The following is a 23,085-nucleotide window of genomic DNA, read 5'->3' as shown; positions in this document are numbered from 1 at the left end:
CCCGCAAAAAAAAAAAAAAAAAAGGACCTCTTTATCCCACTCTCTTCCATTTGCTTCTCGTAGGTTTCTTTTGTTTGTTTTTGTTTTTTCACAACAAAGCCATAAACCAGAAGCCAGAAAGAGCCCCCTGCTCTCTTCCCCTCCCTGATGGGGCCCGTCCGATAACAGGCAGGGAGCACACAGGCTTTCTCTGCCAGCACAAGTGTCAGAGCCCAAGGCCAGCAGCCTATGCTTTGACCACTAGACTACTCACTGTATTTTGTTAAATACATTTTAACATTTAAATTATGTCATAAATATGGCATCATTACAATTTTTGAGAGGGAAAAATCTAGATCTGTTGAATATGCTTTGATGACCTCTATTGTTAATGCTAATAGAAAGTACGTACTTTGTTTCATTTGGCTCTTAGAGCAACCTGCCCATGGATGTCATTATTTCATTTTACCCGTAATGACACTAAGGCTCAGGGTCACCCAGCTAGTAAAGCAACAAGGCCAAGATTTGAACCCAGTCCTGTTATACTCCACAGCCCTGGCTAATGTGCAACAAGATGCCTTAATGCAATTAGTGGTGTTAATGCTACATGGACAGAGAGCCTCTATTTGAAGAACACACCTAATCCTGGTATGGAAGAAGCCATATAGTATAATGCAAATCCCACAGGCTTAGAATCAGAACTAGCCAAATCTCTTAGGGTGAACCATAAGAAACTGCTGTGTTTGTGAGTAAAAAATCAGTGATTTTCAGCTATTTCATTTGCTTCAAACCTTAATAGCGAGTAAACGGATTTGCGATTATTTAAACCTCTTTTGGCCTCAGTTTTTTCAAATATAAAATAATGAACTCGGACTTTCTGGAGTTCTAACAGAAATAAAAGCTCCAATAGGCTATGGATTATGGAATTAACATGAAATCCCCCAGTCTCATCAAGGAAATGTTTTTACAATCTTGGGAAACACTTTAATGAGCAGCATGCTAGTATTAAAATAATAAACATCTCTGTGAATTTCTGCTGGTGTGGGCAACCGTTAATTATTTTAAAAAATCTGAATAAATAAAAGCAACTTCATTGTACTCAACACAGAATGCCCAAAGCACTCAAAGCTTCCCTGTCCTGCAGTTAAAAGAGGTCACTATAATTATACCTTCTTGCAGTTTCTGCAAGGAAGCCAATAGCACAGCTGCTGCCTCTGGAAGAGTTAGTAGTTGGGGATTTGGGCTTCGTCTTTCTGGAGAAACGAAAAAATAAATACAGATTCTATTAGCATTTAAATATTCATATAGATAAATCCTATTCCAGTATGCTATAATACTGGAAAATCTCTGTGATATACCTCTGTGATCCCTCAGCAAAGAGCCCCTTACACAGAACGATTTTTACAAGTTGAAACATTTCACACTTCCCTTAGGCACTGCTTACAACTGGTTATGTTGTGTATTACAGGGAATGGAAGAAAATTTAAACTATATACTACAGAGAATTTCATGAAAGCAAGGAGGATTAAGATAAAGAACCCATGAGAAATTGCCCCCTCAGAGCTTAAAACGGGATGTCTGGGCTGAAAGGTTTAGATGGGACCCTGCCTGGAGCCTGGACTATTTTCTCTCTTGTTCCTTCCAAAGCAGTTTGAGAAAATAATCTACCTTCTTGGCCACATGTAAGTCAATTATTTGACTGAAGGAGAAACTACATAATATTCAAAACTATTTCAAATCTAAGCTGACAGAAGACAAACGGTCCTGATTCAACACAAACCATGATTTTTAATTTGGGAGCTGCTGAAGTGGGAAAACAAAACTTACCCTCCTACGGTAAAAAAAAAAAAAAAAAAAAAGGTTAATTACACTGCAGGCTTGAAGCAGGTGCTCAACACAGTGTTTGGTATGTTTCAAAATGAGTCTACTTGGTATTTTTAACAATCTTGAACGTTTATCAAAATGAATGGTATTGTTATTTTTAAATCCAATGGCATCGAAAGGTTTATCATGAAACAGTCTCTGGCTCCATCCTTAAAGGCTCCCACTTCTTCACTATTTCTGGTTTTGAACCTTTTGATAGTTCTTTTTAGTAATATAACAGAGCTGTTTGAAGTTTTTAGGCAAATCACTATTTTAATAATGATGATGATGATGATACCAACATTGGCAACAACAACAGCGTTTAAGAGAAATCTTGTAAAGATCATGCCCTAAACGGGAGGCCCATTTCTCGGACGGGGCAGGCGCACAGCTCTCATATCCATCCTGACGCCCGGCAGCGGAACCCCGGCCCCCGCCGCCCACCTCCATACTGGCGGGGCCTTGCGATCCCCCAGCTCCCGGCGCCGGGCGGGGCCGGCTCTCCCCCGGGAAGGCCCACGGGCCAGTCTTGGAGGCGGAGCGCGCCCCTCCGGTCCTGCGCGGTCCTCTGTAGCCCGCGGCTCCCTCACCCCCGCGCACTCACCGGGCGGCGGCCGATCGGCGAGGTCCTTCCTCCGGCTCTGGTCGGAGATGAAGCGGCGCCCCTCTGCCAAGGCGAGACACGGGCTCAGCGCCCACCCGGCCCGATCGATCGGGGTTCCGGGGCCGGGAGCGGGCGGGGCCCGGTGCGCGCGGAACTGCCCGGGTTGGGGCGCCGGCGCGGATGAGGGAGGAGACCACGGGTAAAGTCCGCACGCCCCCCGCCCCCGGTCCCCCGAGTGAGCTTCGAAGGGGGCGGCGATCTCGCTCACCAGCCAGGGTAGGGCGGTGTGTCCCTGGAAACCCCAGTCTCCCTTTGGGCAAGAGCCAGCAACCCTCCGGTTTAGGGTGGAGGATTTCTGATAATCTACCCCCGCCCCCCAACCTTTCTCCTTGATTAACTGAGACCAGGATGACCTCGATTATTTATGGGAACAAACTCGATAGGATTCTCTCCCCACAGCTCTACATCTATCCCACCGATTCATGCACCCCTACGGATGTCCCTCTATTGCTGTCGGAAGAGCAAAGTATGTGGAACGTACGTGCACCCTTCAGGTAGAGCATAGCTTGTGGAGTCCAATTCCTTCTCTCAAAGAGTCTCTATAACCCGGGGAGAAGAGGAAAGCAGTTAGTAAGGCGTTGCTGCCCAGCCCACTATTAGGAAAAAAAAGAAGGGAGGGGAGGGAAAGAAAGAAAGGGAAGGGAAGGAAGGAGAGAAGATATTAGGAAAAGAAGGGAAGAAATTGAGAGAAAGAGAGAGGGAGGAAGGAAGGAAGGAAGGCAGGCAGGCACACAGCGCGTGGAGTCCCAATTTTTGCGTTTGATTACCTGCGGAGCACTGTTCGAATTTCCCATGAAAGAAAACACCAGGAAAAGAGTCAAGGTTGTTACCACCACACTTCTGAATCCCTGTATGAAAAGATCAAAGAAGTCGTTTCTGTGCCTCTATAAGATCTTCTGCTTCCTTCCCTGGCGCCTGGACAATTACAAATCCCTTACTTTTTGCTATGTTCTGTTTTAGCGCTCAGAGGGTGGGGCAGAAGGGGGTTCCCCAGTTTATCGTCTCGTTTATCCACAAAGAGTTCTTTTTAAAAAACAATTAATTAGAAATATATTATTTTTATTATTTAACCCAAATGAGGATTTGGGTGAACTAGTGAAACTTTTTCTTTGTAAAATCAAATGATTCTGATATTTTAAAGGCATAACGTTTAACTATCCTTTAGCCTCTGAAACACTTATTAAACATAAAAGAGGTAAAAAGCTATACAGCTTTTTAATAAAATAGCTAAAAAAACTCAAGTATATAAAACCTTTACTTACCTTCATGTTCTACACCTTTCCAGAAGCTGCAATAACTATAACTTAACCTCTGAGTTTTCTAATTTTGTTCTGAAGGTGGGGCTTTTAAATCTTAGGGTCAAGGATCCCTCCTGATTTTGCATAGAGCTAGTGTCCACAGGGACTTCCTGTCAGTCTTCAAGATTGAGAGGATCTGATGACTCCTCCAGGGAGATTCAGTTGCAGGAAGCAGGGGAATGATTGATGGGTGAATATCATTTACTGTCCACATCAGCCAGGAGATATTCTGAAAATATCAGCATCATGACCTTTGATTTTCCTATCAGCTTCCCAAGGCAGTATTATTATTATTATTATTATTGAAAATGATTAATAACCCCAGGCAGAATCAAAAGTAAATGAACAAAGAAAGAAAGCTTGTCTTGGGTAACTAACTAGCTATCAAGCTAACACCGGTGAGTAAAGATGAATCATTTGGGTAGAAATGAAAAGGTTAGGGAATCTCAATGGATTTTGACATCAGTCATTCACTTAATTATCCATTCAATTATTTAACAAATATTTATGGAATGCCTACTATGTAACAGACATCCTTCCTTTTAGTTCAAGGGGCACAGCCATGTATTAAAAAGACAAGTCTCTGCTTTGATCATGCTTATCTTCTAGTCAGGGGGGAAACACTCCAAACCGGTAAATAAGGTAATTACAGAACTTTAAAATGCTTTATAAAGGAAAAGTAAGCAAAATTATGTGATAAGGTAAGTGGTGGGCTACTTTAGGGAAGGTAAGAATAAAAGGGGGTCTGGAAAGATAAGGTGGAGTCAGACATGGGATAAACTGGGGTGGGAATCAGTATTGCTGACATTCTCAGGCAGAAGAAAAATATAAAACCTTGGGATGGCAAGGAGCTTGGCTCGTTTGAAGAACAGGGAGGAGACCAATGGAGCCAAAGCTGTGTGGGTGTCAGGGGAGGACACTGTAAATTGAGGTTGGAGAGTAAGAAATGGCAACTTGGTTGTAAGCAAAAGATGATGATGGCTTAGACTAGGGGAGTCCTTGCAAGGAATGGAGAGCTGTAATGAATTTGGGAGGCAGAAAACATGGACTTGTGGATAAACCGTATATGAGAGTTTAAGAAAAATAAATCAAGGATGACTCTTAGATTTTTGGTTTAATCAATGGGTGAATGATGAAACTCTTTATTGAAATTGGAGAGACTTCATAAAGAAGCAGTTAAGAGAGGGAAATAAAGAGTTGCCTTTGGACATATTAAAATTAAAATGTATATTAGACATCCAAGGAGAAATGTGAAGTAGGCAGTTGCAGATGTAAACTCTAGAGCTCAGCAAACAGGTCACCAGCCTATAGATTTTTTTTTCTAAAGGCAGGAATTATCAGATTTAAGAATTTTGAGAATTTTAAGACAGGAAAAAATTGGGATTGAAAAAATACTTAGGGAGTGAATGGAGTTAAAGAGAGGAAGAGATAGAGTTCTGAGAACAAACCTACAGAGATTGAGCAGAGGGAAAGTCAGCAAAGGAAGCTGAACTGAAGCAGTCGGAAAGAAAGAAATTCCAGGATAATGAGGCCATGGGAGCAGGGAGACTATCCAATAACATTGAAAGGTTAAACTGATGTGAGCTAAGAAGTGTCTGCTGGATTTGAGAATATGATGGCTTTTGAGGACAGAAGCTAGACTGGGATGGGTTGAATAGGATATGAGGAAATAAGTGTGGACAACCTTTTTGAGAAATTTCACCAAAAGGGGGAAAGGAAAATGAACTTTTAAAAAAATGTGAGTGTGGTGGAAGCGGGCTATTTTTTTAGCTTTGCAGCAAATCTGAATCCTTTCAATTTTAGGGAACTTTGGAAATTCCCTAAACTATAAATTATGATTCTTGGTGGGAGGCAGCATCTTCCTTGTATTGTAGAAGCTGAAAATGCTAGACAGTCTTTACCAGCCTCCCTATCGGGTAGAGTGTGGGCATGAGGCAGGCTTCACCAATCAGACGTACCCACTCGTCTGGAGCTGGGGAGGGAAGAAAGTGGGGAGTAGGAGAAATACTTTCTAGTGCAGCACTGGTTGTAGGATGCTTGAGTTTGTGGGGGCAATCCTGGCTACAATGCTAGTGATAGACACCAGCATCCAGCGCTAGAGGAATAGTGATACTAACTGCACTGTCCTTTTAATAAAGTCCTCTTTTGCTTAAATCGACCAGGTCTGTTGGTTTCTTTTGATGACCATTTGCAGAACATGTGTGCTGATGGGGATGATCAGCAGAGAAGGAGAAATTGATGATGTGGAAAGAGAACTGCAAAAAAGGGAGTTTGTGGAAGGCAAGAAAAATAGGACCCAAATTTGTCAATATCCAGTTGAAACAGTTCTATACACAGGCAGACAGTGAACAAGGACCAGAGTGGCCACCATATGCTAAAGTACCATGGATGAGAGAGATGGTCACTTTCTTCGGAATGTTAGAGCAGTGCTCCGCAGGTATTAATGCGCTTTTGAATCACCTGGGAATCTTGTTAAAATGCACATTCTGATTCATTATAGCTGGGGTGGGACCTGAGAGTCTGCATTTGTACTAAACTCTCAAGTGATGCTAATGAATGCTAGTCTACTAATCCTTGGACATTTTGAGTACGAAAGCTTATAGGATATAAAATGATAAAAAAAAAACAACTAACGCTTAGAGTCTACAAGGCTGGGAGAATGGTTAACAATAGAAACATCAGGGATAATGGAGAGGGACTAGATCTGTTTAGTTTGGGACTTAAGTTTGAGGGGTGATGCTATCTACCAGTAAACACTTGTCTAAGAGAGACTGGGGTTTGGGCATTTGGGCATTTGATGTTTGGAATTGTCGATCATGTGCGGCCAAGAAAACTGAGATCTGGTTAGTAAATGAGAATGAAATATAGAAAGTAGTTTGTAGGTAGAAACTTGAGGAATATTTACTCCTTTTAAAGAATAAGTACAGCAAGAAGGAGCCAGAACCATGAATGTAGTGTTTTCCACTGTTTTAGGAGAGGAGGAAGATAAAAACTAAGGACTAAAAGGTTTTCACCATATCTAAAGAAAATCAATATTCCTTTAAATATTACGTTTTAGGATTTTAGAATTTAATTTCAAAGGATTGTAACAACTTCCAAAAAAAAAAGCCACAGAAGAAAGATTATGCATGTGTTTACATTTTAAAACAATTCATAAGTGAAACCCAGTTATTAGGTTAACCCTAACAAACAACTAAAATGTCTTTTCCCCCTCTCCATACCGAAAACACACAAAGGTTTTAGAAAGAGGGACGGGAAAATAAATTGCCAAACTGTGATTTGCATTTACAATCTTAAGGAAAATACAATTAACGTGATTTGTCTGTAACAGTTTCGCTAATGAATTCACAAACAGATGTTTTACGTCAAAGCTGCCATTTTCAGCATAATATGCACAAGTGAGCAGAATGGCTTTGACATATTATCAATATTGTAGTCTTATCAAAAGTAACATGCCAGAATGTGTTTGTTCTAAAAGGGCATTGACTCCCAACCAAATGTTTTTGTTAAATTCACAATATTTTAAGATTTTTACAGGTCTAAACCTAAAGATTGGCTAAGAAAAGTTACTTTTTGAGAAAAAAACAGTTGTTGCATAAAACCAGTAAACTTTATTCTGCTGATATGATGACCCGGCAGTGGGTACTGTACAAATTGGATCCAAAACCTTTTTTTTTTTTTAAAGGAAATTATATCTTTTTTTTTTTTTTTAAATGTTGGGGTTAGAAGTTTATTAATTTATTTAATTTATTTTTGCTGTGTTGGGTCTTCGTTTCTGTGCGAGGGCTTTCTCCAGTTGTGGCAAGCGGGGGCCACTCTTCATCACGGTGCGCGGGCCTCTCACCATCGCAGCCTCTCTTGTTGCGGAGCACAGGCTCCAGACGCGCAGGCTCAGTAGTTGTGGCTCACGGGCCTAGCCGCTCCGCGGCATGTGGGATCTTCCCAGACCAGGGCTCGAACCCGTGTCCCCTGCATTAGCAGGCAGACTCTCAACCACTGCGCCACCCGGGAAGCCCCAAAACCTTTTTTAAAGGCATATTTAATGGAGATCATTTTGCCTGCATCACTGATGTTATCTGAATTCTTCTAGTTGACTGGAGCGTGCCCAAGCCCTATTTAAAAAATACTGTCACAGTTTAAACTGCATTCTTACAAGGTCAGTGATTATTGTGTTCACACAGAAAACAGCTATCTTTTTAAAAAATTATTTTTAAACTTTATTTATACATTTTTAAATCGAAGTATAGTTGATTTACAATGTTGAGTTAGTTTCAGGTACACAGCAAAGTATTTCAGTTATATATATATAAAACATTTTTTCAGATTCTTTTCCATTATATGTTATTTCAAGATATTGACTATAGTTCCCTGTGCTATACAGTAGGTCTTTGTTGTTTATCTATTTTATACATAGTAGTATGTATCCGTTAATCCAAAATTCCTAATTTACCTACCCCCCCTTCTGCTTTGGTAACCGTAAGTTTGTTTTCAATGTCTGTGAGTCTATTTCTGTTTTAAGTTTGTTTCTATCAGTTTTTTAGAAATCACACATAAGTGCTATCACGTGATATTCCTCTTTGTCAAACAGCTCCTATCTTGGGTAAGATTACCTGGACAATATGGCTATTGAGATACTCAAGTATCCAAATTACTCTCTGATAACAGAATAGAGGGTTTTGGTACAGGATGATGAGGTCATTGGGTTCAAGTCCTACTTTGGCTTTATTCTCTGAAGGCCAGTCAGCCCCATAGGCCAGTTGTCTCACAAAGGGATGGAAGAAGTAATTTCCCCATAGGCTACCAGTTTTAGGAGGAGATTTAGGGACACTGAGAAGGCCTGCTATCCAAAATAAAGCTCTCCACTCATTGGCCAGTGTCTTTACTGTCCTTTACTTAAGGCTTTGAACTTTAAGAATGTCTTTTCGCAAACCATGTAAATACCACAAAACAATTGGCAGGTTCTAGGAGAGGACAGGAAGGGCCAGCTGTTTTGGCCTAGTCAGTCAAACAGAGGTGACCTTTTAATAGGTCTTAGAGTTGGTAAAGGTAAGACCATGAAAATGTGTCAGTCGATGAAGGATTTGGGGATGCCATTTCTATGTTCAACCTCCTATATGGATACAAGTAGCAGAAGAGCAGAAGTTGGAAGCTTTCAGCCCAGAGGACAACGTTAGAAAGATGTGCTGGATACTGTATTTAAAAACAGATTCACCAGACAATAGTCAAGACTTACAGTTTAATGATTGGATTCAACAAATACTTATTGGGTACCTTAACTGGTAGATTTGGCCAGTGGTTTTCAGCCTTACTAAAGTATAAGATCAAAACATTGCAGACGTTAAGTGATTTTATTTAAGTCACAAATACTTAAGTATTATATATTCCTTCCATGTAGAGAAAAAAACATTAAGCATTTCTCCACTAATTTCTAAATTCACTGCTCACTTTTTTACCTGAAGTCTATTTCTATTTATGATTACATTAAAACAGTTTGGATATGGAAGATGTGACCATTATATAAAAAAGAAAACTGCATATAAGGCTAATTTAAAAAACACGAGGTTATGACCCAGCAATCCCACTACTGGGCATATACCCCGAGAAAACCATAATCCAAAGAGTCATGTACCACATGTTCATTGCAGGACATGGAAGCAACCTGTGTCCATCGACAGATGAATGGATAAAGAAGATGTGGCACATATATACAATGGAGTATTACTCAGCCATACAAAGAAACGAAACTGAGTCATCTGTAGTGAGATGGATGGACTTAGACACTGTCAAACAGAGTGAAGTCAGAAAGAGAAAAACAAATACCATATGCTAACACATATATATAGAATCTAAAAAAAAAAAATGGTTCTGAAGAACCTAGGGGCAGGACAGGAATAAAGACGCAGACATAGAGAATGGGCTGGAGGACACGGGGAGGGGGAAGGGTAAGCTGGGACGAAGTGAGAGAGTGGCATGGACATATATACACTACCAAATGTAAAATAGATAGCTAGTGGGAAGCAGCCGCATAGCACAGGGAGACCAGCTCGGTACTTTGTGACCACCTAGAGGAGTGGGATAGGGAGGGTGGGAGGGAGATGCAAGAGGGAGGAGATATGGGGATATATGTATATGTATAGTTGATTCACTTCGTTATAAAGCAGAAACTAACACACCATTGTAAAGCAATTATACTCCAATGAAGATGTTAAAACAAAACACGAGGTGGGTTATTGTGCAATGCTAAAGTTTTAGAATTTCTTAATAAAAATACATCTGACCATTGTTATGGATTGAATGTGTTCCCTCCAAATTCACATGTTGAAACCCTAACCCCCAACATCATGGTATTTGAGAGTGGGCCTTTGGGAGGTAATTAGGTTTAGATGAGGTTATCAAGATGGGGCTCCTCATTAAGGGATTCGTGTCCTTATTAGGAGAGAGATGAGTACTTGTTCCTTCTCTTTTTCTCTGCCATGTGAGGACACAGTGAGAAGGCAGCTGTCTGCAAGCCAGGAAGAGGGCCCTCTCCAGGAACTGAATCTGCCAGCACCTTCATTTTGGACTTCCCAGGATGCAGAACCATGAGAAATAAACATCTGTTGTGTAAGCCAGTCTATGGAATTTTGTTATAGCAGCCCAAGTTGAGACAACCACCAGTTAATAGAAAAGTACCCTTTTATTGAGAAGTAAGACAAGTGTATTTACAATATTCAACTGTTAGATCATATAATCTGTGAGACTTTTAAAAGCAGCAGTATTCCAGGAATTACAATTTATAAGGGGAAAAGGAAAACATTCCAAATAGGTTTCTGTTTACAGAAAATACATTTGAACAATGCCAGAAACACTTAAGGCTAAGTAGTATTAGACCTTCTCCTCTGTCTTTATAGCAATAATCAGAGAATGTTCTTTGTCACAAAGACAGAAGGCTAATTTTGGAAAGGAAGAAACAATATGATGTACAGTCCTTTCTGTCAGAAGACAAGTATGTTTAAAAATAGAGCCTCATCAATGGTTCTGAATAAGAAACATACAATGCTGCCAAGCAGTCCCAAACTCACATTTGAGATAAACTGTGGACTCATTTAAAACTGAAAACTGCTCCAAGCCTCTCACTCTTACTAAGGACTGGGAGATTATCACATCCTTTACACATTTCTAATAATGCTTTCTGAAATAAGATTGCTGAAAAAGAGATCTCTGTTACAGTGCAAAGAACATTTTGATAGAAATTCATGTCTACAAAGGAGCTAAATAATACAGATGTTCCATACATTAACAGATACTGTTCTTGCTTTAAAAAGGTAGAATTATCTAGCCACTGTAAATAATACGGGTCAGTCAAAAATATGTATAACAGAGTCCTACAGGGCAACTTGTATAAGTCAATCCCCAAAATATGTATATATTTGACACTCTCCAAGTGAGGATATTACTTTTTTGAAGAACATTAGACACAACACTAGGCTTCTTATTATTCCATGAACTATTGAGGTAGGAGTCTCATTTTGTCAATATCATCTGTTTTCACAGATTATAAGTCAAATGCCAGTACCAAAAAGACAGTAATCCACAAGGCTGAACCATTAGACTATCTACCAAGTCCTTCCTTCTTTAGATGAGCAAGGATGGAACTTCTCTGTGCATCAAGAGATTTAACTAAAAATAACATAGGCTGTAATATATTTTGTAGACACATTTGTCAATAAAAATCACAAATTTCAATTATGATTTTATACATTAAAAAGCTTTGCAATTGTTAAAAAAAAGAGTAAATAGTATAATCATTAGTGGTAAAACAAACAGTACTATGACTCTTGAAATGTCTTCCTACATCTATCAAGAGGGTGCCACCTTGGAAAACTACTAATGAAGAAACAACTACTGTTTCCTACTGCCTGTCAAGCAGCAACAGTAGAAAAGACAACACATCATTTTTGTAGTGTCATGTTTTTCAGAACTATAGCCAGTTTAATTACAGTAAAATAATTTAGTATGTGAACTCAGATATTCTCTCCATGAAGTCAAATGAAGAGTGATCATATGAAACACACATTATGCATATTGATTTTTGTTATGAAAAAAGCTGAAAAGAAGGGAAAACTTGGCTTATGTAAATAGCCCTTAAAAAACAGCTGTAAGTTTAACCTTTTAACACCATACATCTTAAAGTAAATATTACCAGTAGTAATTTTATGAAAAGCAAAGTAATAAATAGCCGCTAAATTGTAAAAAATAAAAGAAAAAGAAAAACTGGATCACAACATGGAAATATCCATTTGGGTTGCATCATGTAGTATCTTAAGTAACAAACTATTCAATGAAATGAGCTAGGTAACAGACTCCTACATCACCAAGAATGCTTTTTTTGTTAAATGCTTACATGTCATGAAAGATACAGATGCTCACGTGAGAGTCCCAAGAAGTATGAGGACTTCCAGAATGTGTTCCTGAAAGAAAAAGTGCTGAGTCAGCTATAACTTAGAAACTACAAGCTAGTAAAGAATGACCTTTGCATATTCCAACGAAGAATATCTAGTTCAGATTTTCATCTGGCTTTAAAATATTAAGATTCAGAAGAACCACAAAAGTTTTATTTTAACCATACGTTTACCAAAAAAAAAAGAAAAAAGAAAAAAAGTGATTCATACATTGACACTGGGTTTTCCTGGTTTTAATATATCACGATGACATAATCCAATCTAACTCATGCATCACTTTCAGAGACACAGTGCAACTGGAAATATTTTCACTGCTGCAGAGGACATTACAGTTCTAAAAAGCAAATGCCTATGGGTGTGCTTGCATCTTCAAAATAAAAAGAAAAGAAACAGGCACTACAGTTCTCTAAGGATGGCTGTGTTTCACACATTGTGGAAAAACAGTAAAAATCCCCTTCAAGAGTTTCAATATGCATTGTAACATAGATTTCATCTCCTTCGGTTTGCTTGCTGACTTCTTAGATGACTTGGTTAGAAGTCTGTTTTCACTGCTTCTTTGTTAACTGCTGTTGCTACTCTGTAGGCTATACGTTTTAAACTTCTGTAAGGAACATTACAAGCTATTTCATGTAATTTAATTTTGTGCTGAATATTCTTCAAAGGATTTTATAAATAATACAATATTTTAAATGAGTCTTCAATTCACTTGTTGTTATACCATATTGTTGCTTTCTCCGACTTTATCTACAAACTGCAAGAAGAAAAACAGATAATTAAATGAAAGCCTAGGGCACTATAAAATATTACATCAACACTTCAAATGTTGATTAAAAAACCCAGCTTTATAAGATGTGTGGAAATTTAAGGTATGACTGACAACGATTAATCCAGTACTACTCACCACCATCTTCTGACACATAAATGTATATAAAAAAAACTTTTTTTCTATAAGTTGTTTCTGCATGACACGTTACACATATGACTTTAAGGGTGCAATACAAGAAACACAACGCAATTTATAAAAAAATTGGATAAGATGAAGCTAACGCTGCTAACTCAACAAAAATAAGTAAAAAAATAAAAAGCTGAAATGTCAGCCATTCATGCATTAATGAACCCAATAAGGTATTTCAACTGACCATTATTGTGGATCTCTTCTGGGCCTATGTAGTCTTTGAACAAACAGATTTAGCTCCATTAAGTTCAATAATTAACAACAGCTACTGACTAAAAATACTTTAAATGTGTATTCTGTACTTCAGACTGAAAGTGGCAATGACATTAAAGAGAGACTTAATGATGCAAGCATAAATCGATAATTATGGAACATAAGTTTTAACACACATTAATGTAAGTGGTTATTTACTTTGGTTACTCCACCCCAAATATAAAGCAACTGGGCTTTCTTCAGCATTCCAGATGGTGATGCAAACAGATGTTGAAACAAAGTAATTAGTGAAGATATTAAAAGTTACATAACCCAAGTGACTATATAACACTACCAAAATCTAGCGATCATCTAACCCTTTCTTTCATTTCATTATTCACATTTTTACTTAAGCATTTATTATAATGAAGTAATAATAATAGGAAACACAATTTATAGTATTGGATGTCCATTTATGCAAATACTGAAGAATCCTTAAATTAAGGACATGATTAATGATTACAGCTCTATAACTAGAAGTTTTAGTACATTCAAAAGACATTCTAGGTATAAACAACATTGACTACTGTATGAGTTTGGGGATTAATGCAAATGAAATCAGGATATACCCCTATAAGCCTAGGTTCTAGCATTTTATATTATCGCAAACAGATCGATTGGCACACTGAAACTAAAAGTTGCTCTCAAAGCACTCATGGATTCATTAGAATTTTACGGTAAATTTAGGTGGAGAGAAAGCACAACATTGTCTCTCCAAAGGTAACTTCAAAAAATGTCTAGGTTATCTGGGCTGCAAGGTTCTGATTTGAGGATGGAAATGAGATTAGGCTTATAGTGGTACCTATTTTTAGTGGGTAAGCCATCCTTTAGCTCTCTGAGAATTCAATAAATGCTATGAACTACTTCTCTAGAAGCATCTACAAAAGTCTGCAAACAACTTTAAGAAGATGACTGCCCGCCCTGGAGAAACAGATTTGACGAGACTGTTCTAACCGTGGACAGAGCTAGGAACGGAATTTTATCATCTGAATTCCAGTATCACAGTGCTTTATTTAATTGTCTTAAAGCACTCCATTTGGTGATACAGTCTAAGAGAGAAAACATTTGTAAGAAATAATGGTGTCCTTTTATATTATCGCTTCTAAAATTAGAGATCATATAAAAGTTAACTGAAAAGTGCCCTGAACTCTCAAAGAGAAAGGCAGCACAGCACATCAATCCAAGTTCCATGAAAAAAGAGAGAACAACATTAAGAATGGATACAGTGAAACCAAATTTCAGGTTCTATAGGTTTAGCAATGATTATTTTCTCTGGTATTCATGGTAACCACGATCTATGCGATGCAACCACTCATATCATAATAAAAAACTTATCAATCATGTATCAATTCCTCAAATTTCTACAAAGAGCATCAGAGAGCATTTATCTTTAAAATTTTTATTTTATTTAAAAAACTTTTAAAAATTATTGAAGTATAGTTGATTTACAATGTTGTATTAATTTCTGCTATACAGCAAAGTGATTCAGTTATACGTGTGTGTGTGTGTGTGTGTGTGTGTGTGTGTATACACACACACATACACATTCTTTTTTATATTCTTTTCCATTATGGTTTATCACCTGATATTGAATATAATTCCCTGTGCTATACAGTAGGACATTGTTGTTTACTCATTCTATATATAATAGTTTCATCTGCTAACCCCAAACTCCCAAGCCGTCCCTCTCCCCAGAGAACATTTATTTTAATGGTTTAAAAAACATATTGTTAAATATATGATTACTTACTGATCTAATTCCAGGTAAATTCAAGAGTGATCCAAGGACTGGCACTCTTCTAATAAATCCAACAACCACAGGAAAGAAGCCCCTGGGAGAGGCGAAGAAAGTTCTTAGAATGAACACATTCTCCATTACCAAAATGAACAGTTAGCCATGTAAAAAGAAAGGATCCTGTTAAAGTTTTGAATGTTTTAAGAGACTTCAAAATTCAGTTATTTCTTACCTCTCCCTGGATTTGATCCCTTCCTTAGTTGTGCTCATAACATTCTGCATAAACATCTATAATGGCATTACTATTACATCCTACTGGTACCTTTACAGTCTATTTCCCATATTAGAAATGAGAGATTCTCTAAAGCAGATTTGGCACTTAATAATGTTTGTTTCCTGTGGGCAATACGGTGCTTGGCAGATAGAAGACAAATGATACACCTTTCTTGAATAAATAATTAAACCAACTTACTTGAAAGTATTTTCTCACACTGCATACTATTATTTACTGGGTAAGTGGCATTTGTAAAATATTAACTGATCAAAACCTCCCATAATGTATTTGGTCCAAAATTTTCTAATATCTACATGCATTAAAGAAAGTGTCATCAAGTGACAGTAACTGTACAGCATCAGGTCTACATATTAAAATGCTGGATCTATCTATCTATCTATCTACCTATCTGTCTGTCTGTCTATCTATCTATCTATCTATCTATCTATCTATCTATCTATCTATCACTGTCTGGTTGATGAAAATACCAAACATAAACAGAGTGCCGTAAAATGCCAACAAAATAAATTTTATTGCATTGAAAATACTTTATAAAATAATTTATACCCTGACATAAGCAATCATCTGCATCTGATAAACACATCTGGGTTTCCGTAATAATTATATGACATTATGGTTTACTGAAAGAGAAACAATAAAATAAAATAGTTGCCTTACCTGAACAAGAGAAAGAATCCATAAATTTCAAAGATCATGCCTATCAAAGGCCAACCAATCAGGACTACAAATACACCACCCAGGAAAAATCCTGTAGCTTTCATTTTATGTTTTTGGAAGAAGAATCTGAATGTTCTTTCTAAACCAATTACAAAAGCCAAGCCAGCCACAAATAAAACCTAGAAGAGGAGGAAAACGTAACACAGAAAAAGCAGTTAAATGCACTGCATGTGTTTGAAGGGGTAAGGTCAAAGCTAAATACGATCAAAAAGACACATGGCTTTTAATGTGAGCAACTGGCCAGAGAAAACTACAATGCACACCAAGAGGCAGAACCACGTTAAAGCTGTAGTTGTATCCCACTCTGTTCAGTCCTCTTCTATCTTGATTAGATGAAGAAAAGAGAAACAAAGAAAGATTAGGTGTCACCCAGCAGCATCTGCTTCTGCAGTGGTTTCCCCGGCTTTAGCTAGATGGCGATGGCTTAGTCAAGCAGATGAGCGGCAAGGCAAGAGAGGGAAGGTGCCCGTAAATATGTCAACCGAAGGTACTCCTGGTTCTGAAAACTTGATCAGGGGTGATAGGAGTTCCTATGGATGGGAGAAAACCTGACATGGCCCAGTTGGTAGTAGAAGAAACCACGCAAAGCCAGCAAGAAGATCCTAGTTTTATTAATTCCGGAAATCTGGGAGCAGCAGAAATCAAATACTGCCATGCACTCTCAAATATACTTATAGTTTGTATGTTTTCAGACAATGGACAAGAGATGGTGATTGACTAAAAGCCTGCGTTTTCCTAGGTTTTATTCCCAAATACTTGCCTTTCTTCATAACCATTCTTCAGCGAAAAATATTTCACAAAAGTATTTATTAAGCCTCACGGTTAAGCTTCACATTCTGAGATACCAATGCTGTTTATATTATTGTTTATTAAAACATTAATTTTGAACAATTGTTACCCTTTATATTTTCCAATGTCCAATTAAAAGCCCAATGTTAACATACACTTCAAAAATATTTTATCGTTATTCAGTGGCTTTATTGCCCTCTTAGAAGGGTTATTAGTTATTTCTAGAACTCTTGCACAGCCTTCACACATGGACAACAGAGTACACATTCCAAATAAACAATATACACACCTTTCTTAGCAGGTCAATTATTAATATAGATATATTTTTTAAAGGTTTAAGTGGTTTTTAAAAATCTGTTCATTTTATGCTATTTAAGCAAATGTTAAATCTCAGATGTGTAAAGTCAAAACATTAACAAATTTACCAAGACATGGGGCTATCAAGTCATCTATTTTGAACTATTTGAGGCAGTCTTGATTTAATCTATTGTAAATCACATAGCAAACACTTAACAGAGCAGTTATGGAATTAGAAAACTTCATTAAGCATTTATCTTTTATTTAAACAGAAAGCTGACAGGTTCCACCCCCGATGAAATCAGAGGATGTAACAGGAGTCTTCACATGAGTAACAGTGAATTATTTCCCCCTGATTTCATAGCAGGCAATAATTCATTAGTAGTTAAAACTTCCTTATGAATTTAGTTAAAATATATATTGAAAAACTCACATTTCCAATAGCCAGTAGTGCTTTGTCAAAAAAGAGAATCATTCCAAAGAACAGGAAAAACACTCCAAATCCTGTTAATCCCATTCCAATTTCTGCAATATAAGTTATATGGTTAAGGGTACAGCAAAAGTAAAGTTACATTAAGATCCTCATAAACTAAGCAAGAAAAAATTTTCAGTTTTTCTTTTGACTGATATAAGGAAATAGGACCCCAACATTGCCGGGTGACATAAGGACATTCGTTAAGATCCAGAACAAATTAAATTAACAACAGAAAATTACCCCCAAAATTTAAAATATGAATGGGAATTTCTAATCCTTATATGAGAGAGAGCATTTCTCACAAACATATTCATAATAGAGAAAGACAAATCAGGAATCTAAACCTTTGGTTTTATTATTTTTTCCCTCCCAAGAGCCCTTCTGGCATCAGACATAAGTATGTGGGTTCACTTTTGTCTCCTCTTCTCCTTTCATATTCCATGACTAGTATTTGTATGCACAATATCTGCAGTTCCTTCTTTCCCTTCTGAAAACGAATTCCTTCCTTAACCCACTGGAAATGCTATGGGAGGTCAGCACAGACTGCTTCTCACAATGACAACAGGAGAGATTTTGAGTCAAGAAGCCGTCTCCTCCAAAGTTAATTTTCAGACTTTTAACTTCTTCATGGCTTATTATGGATTTATCTTCTACAAGTCTCTCTCAACTATGCATCCATTCACATATTTAGTCTAAGAGTCCTAAAATAACCTCTCCAACATTTCAAAGAACATTGTTTTACCTAATATTAATATTCTGGGTTTTTACTTTTTCATTCAAAAACAAAGAATTGTTGATCAACTCCTAAATGCTAGCAACTGTTCTAGGTACTGAGTATAGAGTGACGGACAAAGTATAAGCTTTTACGTCTATGGTTACTCTTTATACAAAACTCGTATTTTATTGCCTTTACACTCCCTAGGCTTATCTTTATGTCTGAAGAGTCTTAACTTTCTAAGATTACACTTGTACTATTCTGCTAACGTTACAAAGCACAATCTACGAAATTAGTTCCTTGATCATTTCAGTTTTGATTTCAGGAAACAGTCACCAATCCTTATTTTACCTAGCAGCACTATCTGCATAAAATAATAAATCAGACCGAAACTGCCATATTTTGGGAAACACAATTTTAAATACACAATAGTGATTTCTGATCTGTTACTTAACTTTTTTGCCTCGGCTCCAGAGAGCTAAAATCTAAGTCACAGCTACTTAAAAATTTAAGCCATGTAAAATGTTATGATGAGTTGAAAATTTACATCTTATGCCTTTTTCGACATCCTTCACCTCAATTTACAGTTAACTCTTGCCTCCCATTCCAGCTGCCTTGTTCTCCGAAAGTTAGTCTAAAAGAATTCGGGTACCTGTCCATAAATACACTGGTAAGTGTATTCCACGGACACAAATTCTCATGAAAATTGGAGGCTCATACCTTCATGCTTAAATGCTTTAGGAGAATTTAACCAAATAACTGTTCAGGTGTCAGACATAATTTCCTACAGGAAAATATGGACAAAACAGCAAGGACAATTCCATTAAATAACTATTTAGTAGTTAGGATTTAGTCACTGGCAGCTGAGTTATTTAAATACAACTCATTTCTATCTTTTCACAAATTGTCCTAATGATTATGTACACATTTTGAGATGTTTGTTCATCAGTAAGGAAACTATATGGCAATATGCCTACTATGTATTGAGAATTTACCATGAATTGCCCATTACGAGGTGCTTTACGTATCTTACAGAACTTAATCCTCCCCATACTACTGCAAGGTAGGCATCATTACATTATTCTAGAGATTTTTTTTTGCCAGGTTAAATATGTTTGATTAAATGAAATTCAAGGGCACTGGAGTAGGCTGGACTTCTGGGAGAAGCATCTTTAGGTTTAGTATAATTAGTTTGTTACTAATATAACTAAGGAGATGTCAGTATGAAATTGACTGCAGTGAAAAAGGACAATGTCTGTACATGGTTTTACATTTAATGAGATGTTTATACAAATATGTCATAATTCCTTTAGCAAAACTGGTGTGTTAAAAAGTAGCACCGGCCCCATGTTTCATGTGGGCAACTGAAGACTCAGATTAATAATTGACCCTTGATCACAGAATCAGCAAATGTGCGTGTGGAGGGGGACAGGTGCAGGGAGGGACGGGGGTGTGGTGTGGAGTCCGTCTAGAATTCAAATCCAGTCTTCAGGCTCCACATCTTACAACTATAACAGGGGAAACCAAAACATTCCCACTACTTTATCCAGTGTCGTACAGAAAGAGAGGGTTGCCTGTAACATTTCTGCCAAAACGGACACTAGCATGTTATTGCCCAATAGTCCCTGATCTGAATGGGTGAAAAGTCTCAAACTGACCTCGCTGTGTTATTTTCTCCCCTCCAGAATTCCATTCTTGCCTATGCCTATGTATTCACAAGCCCTCTGGTTATTAAAGCCCTACTTGGAGCTGCTCTCTCACCACCAGAATCATACACAGTAAAATAAACATCTTCCTCTGTGCACTATCAAACCTTCCTTCCCGCTTGTGCGCGCACGAACACACACACACGTGCACACATGCGTGTTTTTAAAGCATAATCTGATAAAAGCAGTCTAATAAAACAAATGTATCTAAAATCAAAAGCTTATTGTAGAAATTTGATAAGGAGAGCTGTTCTTAAACCAATGACAATCACTGTTAGCATTTTGATATCTTATTTAAGACATTTTAAGGCAGCATTGTCTTTCTTACTATGCCCATTCCTTTCAAAAAGTAAAAATATCACAATAAAGAACTCAATTGAACACCATGGTAGAATTTCAGGCAATGTGACATAATGAAGTAAAGATTTAGAGGCAGCATAGGAACTGCCCCACTCCAGCCCCCTCAATAAATCTTGTGGGGTTTTTTGGGGGTGGGGTGAGGTACGGGGTGCTAACATAGAATTCCTTAAAACAATTATGAATTGCTATTTACTATGATCAGTACTTGGTCTGGTACTTCTCTTCCAGAATCAGGATCCCAGAATAATTTTGGCAAGTCACTTGAATGATGGCTGATTCCTACAGTTAAACACATACACAAACACCATTTGAAATCCAAAGAGCTTTTGGTTCACCAATCATTTTGTGTTCTGATCCACTGTCTTATCTAAAACACTTGGCAAATGCGCAGCAAAGAGTATAATTTCATCCTCCTCATCAATTTAATGAAGTGAGGAGAATGCTTCTTCTTCTGCCCACATTATAACCCAACTCCCTTGTTTTGGTTTTTGGAAGGATGTAAATCAGGCACTTGTCCCTATAAGACTTCAGTAGAAAAGAATCTCTACACACAGGATAAGCAGTTCATATATTTACCTATGTAATAATCACAGACTAAGATAGGAAAGTTAGATAGGAAAACTATGTAGAGATTAAGTACTTCCTCTGAGTAATTAGTAGTATTAGAAATAAATCCTAGCAATTTATGTATACAATTCTGCTAAATTCTGGGTTTCAACTGAGAGCAACAGAGCACTGCATCATAAAGAAAATAGGCTCTGAATATTCTACACAGTCTCTCAAAAAAAAATCAATGCACAATTCTAAAGGATAAATATCTACTGTTGAAACTCTTTTTGCTATGGAACAATTTCATCATTCTAAGATAGATTTCAAATAAGCTTTATAGCAAGTCTTCTTAGGTGCTAGTAGGGTACCGTGAAAAGAACAAAGGTTTTTGAGCCAGCAGACTTGGGATCAAGTCTTGTTTCTGTCACTTTCCTCATGATTATACACTGAATTTCTTTCGAGCCTCCTTTAATTTATAAGAGACATACTCCTCTTTGCTCTACAGGGCTCTTATAAGAATTAAGGATAACGATTTATATAAAAGCCCACGGTAAACTGAAATAAGATGCTTTTATACAATTATATACAATGGCTACTCTTATTATAACAGTAAACCAAAACATCCCACCAAAAACAAACAAACAAAAACCCCAAACAAAAAAGGACTATACTTATATTTTCTCTGATCAGAACACGCAGACCAAAATGGGCATCCAAGGTACAGACCCAGTCCAATTTGAGGAAGGGAGGGAGCCTGACTGGGGTGGCAGTGTGTGCAGGAGTTATTAGCAGCTCGGTGAAGTTCAAGTTAGCCATGACTTGAATCCAAACCTTACGACTCCACTTTAAAACAGGGCATTTTTAAAGGAAGTTCTATTTTTATTTCAACAGACTGTTTAGTTCTTAAAATCTTTAAAATTCAAGTAAGTTATTTAAAATAAGAAAAAAAAAGGCGTGGCAGATAAAACAAAGTGAGATAAAAAGTCTATCACGACCATCAAAAGATAGGAAGCACTGGAAGAAATGTAAATACAAAATTATTAAGATTGACAAAAAGGGATAGAAAAGTGGAAATTTTATATTGATAGAAAAAGAAAACAGACAGCAATGTTAATCTTAGAGATAAGATAGGCCTGGAGAACTGTGGCAGGCAGAAAGATGCTAAAATAATAAAACATGCCACCAAAGCACAATATACAATATTAACGAAAGAAATCGTTTAACTGAACACAGAGTTTACTATTGGGGAGACAGTCGCCGGTAGAAAAGTGAAGTTGTTTCAAGGGACTTTTAAAAGGGTGCTTCCAGTAGTGGCAAAAGGCAAATACTCAAAATATTTAAGCGTAAGCACATTTTCAAAAACAGCCTAGCATAGATGACATTTAAAACTCAGCCTCCCAAACAACCAGCAGTAACTTGTAGAGGACCCCAAGCATGTCACGTGCAGAAATGTCCCCAAGAGTGGGCTGCGGGCACAGCGCATCAAACTTTCTCTCGTGGCCACCCGCGGGAACAAAGCGCCCATCTCCCTGGGAGGGAGAGCTGCGCTACCCCGGTGCGAGACAGACGCTCGGCGAAAGCTTCCCCTCCCCAGCTAGGGCGTCTCCCCAGACCCCACCGACTCTCCCCCCAGGCCAGGTCCACCACCGCGAGTCTAGCCCTCGGTTCCTCCAGGCAGCCCTCCAGACGCCCACAGCCCTTAGCTGTCTCGCAGGCCGCCGCCCCCATTCCGGAGCTTCATTCATTGACCCGGGAGGGCGGAGGGGCGGGCGGGCGAGACCCAGCCCAAGGAAGGGGTGTCCGGGGCTCGAGGCGGGGCCTCGGAGCAGGTACTTACTCTGTGTGTCCGTTAAGGAGATCATGGCTGCAAGGGTAAAGGCGGCGTCGATAGCACCTCGGAGCGGCCAGGGTGTGAGGCAAAGTCGAGGGAACGCAGCCGGGAAACAGCCCAGGCGAAAGCCGCCACGTCTTCCGGAAACACGCAGCCTCCCACAC

General features: G+C 38.2%; 2 protein-coding genes across 2 annotated transcripts in view; both read right to left on the bottom strand.

Moving 5' to 3' along the window:
• SPX (spexin hormone) overlaps positions 1-3,841 on the bottom strand; it is an 8,902-nt gene extending 5,061 nt beyond the window's left edge. Inside the window, exons 1-5 of the mRNA XM_024733409.1 lie at positions 3,769-3,841; positions 3,274-3,354; positions 2,988-3,045; positions 2,447-2,509; positions 1,149-1,232 (exon numbers count right to left, since the gene is read on the bottom strand). Of these exons, the coding sequence (XP_024589177.1) occupies positions 1,149-1,232; positions 2,447-2,509; positions 2,988-3,045; positions 3,274-3,354; positions 3,769-3,774 (292 nt within the window). The 5' untranslated portion in view covers positions 3,775-3,841. The remainder of the gene's footprint in view (positions 1-1,148; positions 1,233-2,446; positions 2,510-2,987; positions 3,046-3,273; positions 3,355-3,768) is intronic.
• A 6,620-nt stretch (positions 3,842-10,461) lies between these two features.
• Positions 10,462-23,074, bottom strand: GOLT1B (golgi transport 1B). The gene is made up of 5 exons (XM_024733430.1): positions 22,928-23,074; positions 17,719-17,810; positions 16,140-16,318; positions 15,203-15,284; positions 10,462-12,996 (listed from the first exon to the last, which is right to left on the bottom strand). The coding sequence occupies exons 1-5, from the start codon at positions 22,950-22,952 to the stop codon at positions 12,958-12,960; spliced, it is 417 nt and encodes a 138-aa protein (XP_024589198.1). The 5' UTR covers positions 22,953-23,074; the 3' UTR covers positions 10,462-12,957.
• Positions 23,075-23,085: the final 11 nt, after the last annotated feature.

Source organism: Neophocaena asiaeorientalis, unplaced genomic scaffold, assembly GCF_003031525.2.
Source record: "Neophocaena asiaeorientalis asiaeorientalis breed wild unplaced genomic scaffold, Neophocaena_asiaeorientalis_V1.1 scaffold150, whole genome shotgun sequence".
Taxonomy (NCBI): domain Eukaryota; kingdom Metazoa; phylum Chordata; class Mammalia; order Artiodactyla; family Phocoenidae; genus Neophocaena; species Neophocaena asiaeorientalis.
The sequence above is the reverse complement of the archived record's forward strand: the minus strand, read 5'-3'. Positions and strand labels throughout refer to the sequence as shown.

What these genes read in the sequence shown, in the direction of transcription:
- GOLT1B (XM_024733430.1), bottom strand. Translation starts at nt 22,952, where the DNA reads ATGATCTCCTTAACGGACACACAGA. An exon ending in GGATTCTTTCTCTTGTTCAG is followed by an intron (nt 15,285 to 16,139) that starts GTAAGGCAACTA and finishes CGCCTCTCCCAG; the next exon opens with GGGCTTCTTTCCTGTGGTTG. An exon ending in ATTTACCTGGAATTAGATCA is followed by an intron (nt 12,997 to 15,202) that starts GTAAGTAATCAT and finishes TTCTTCTTGCAG; the next exon opens with TTTGTAGATAAAGTCGGAGA.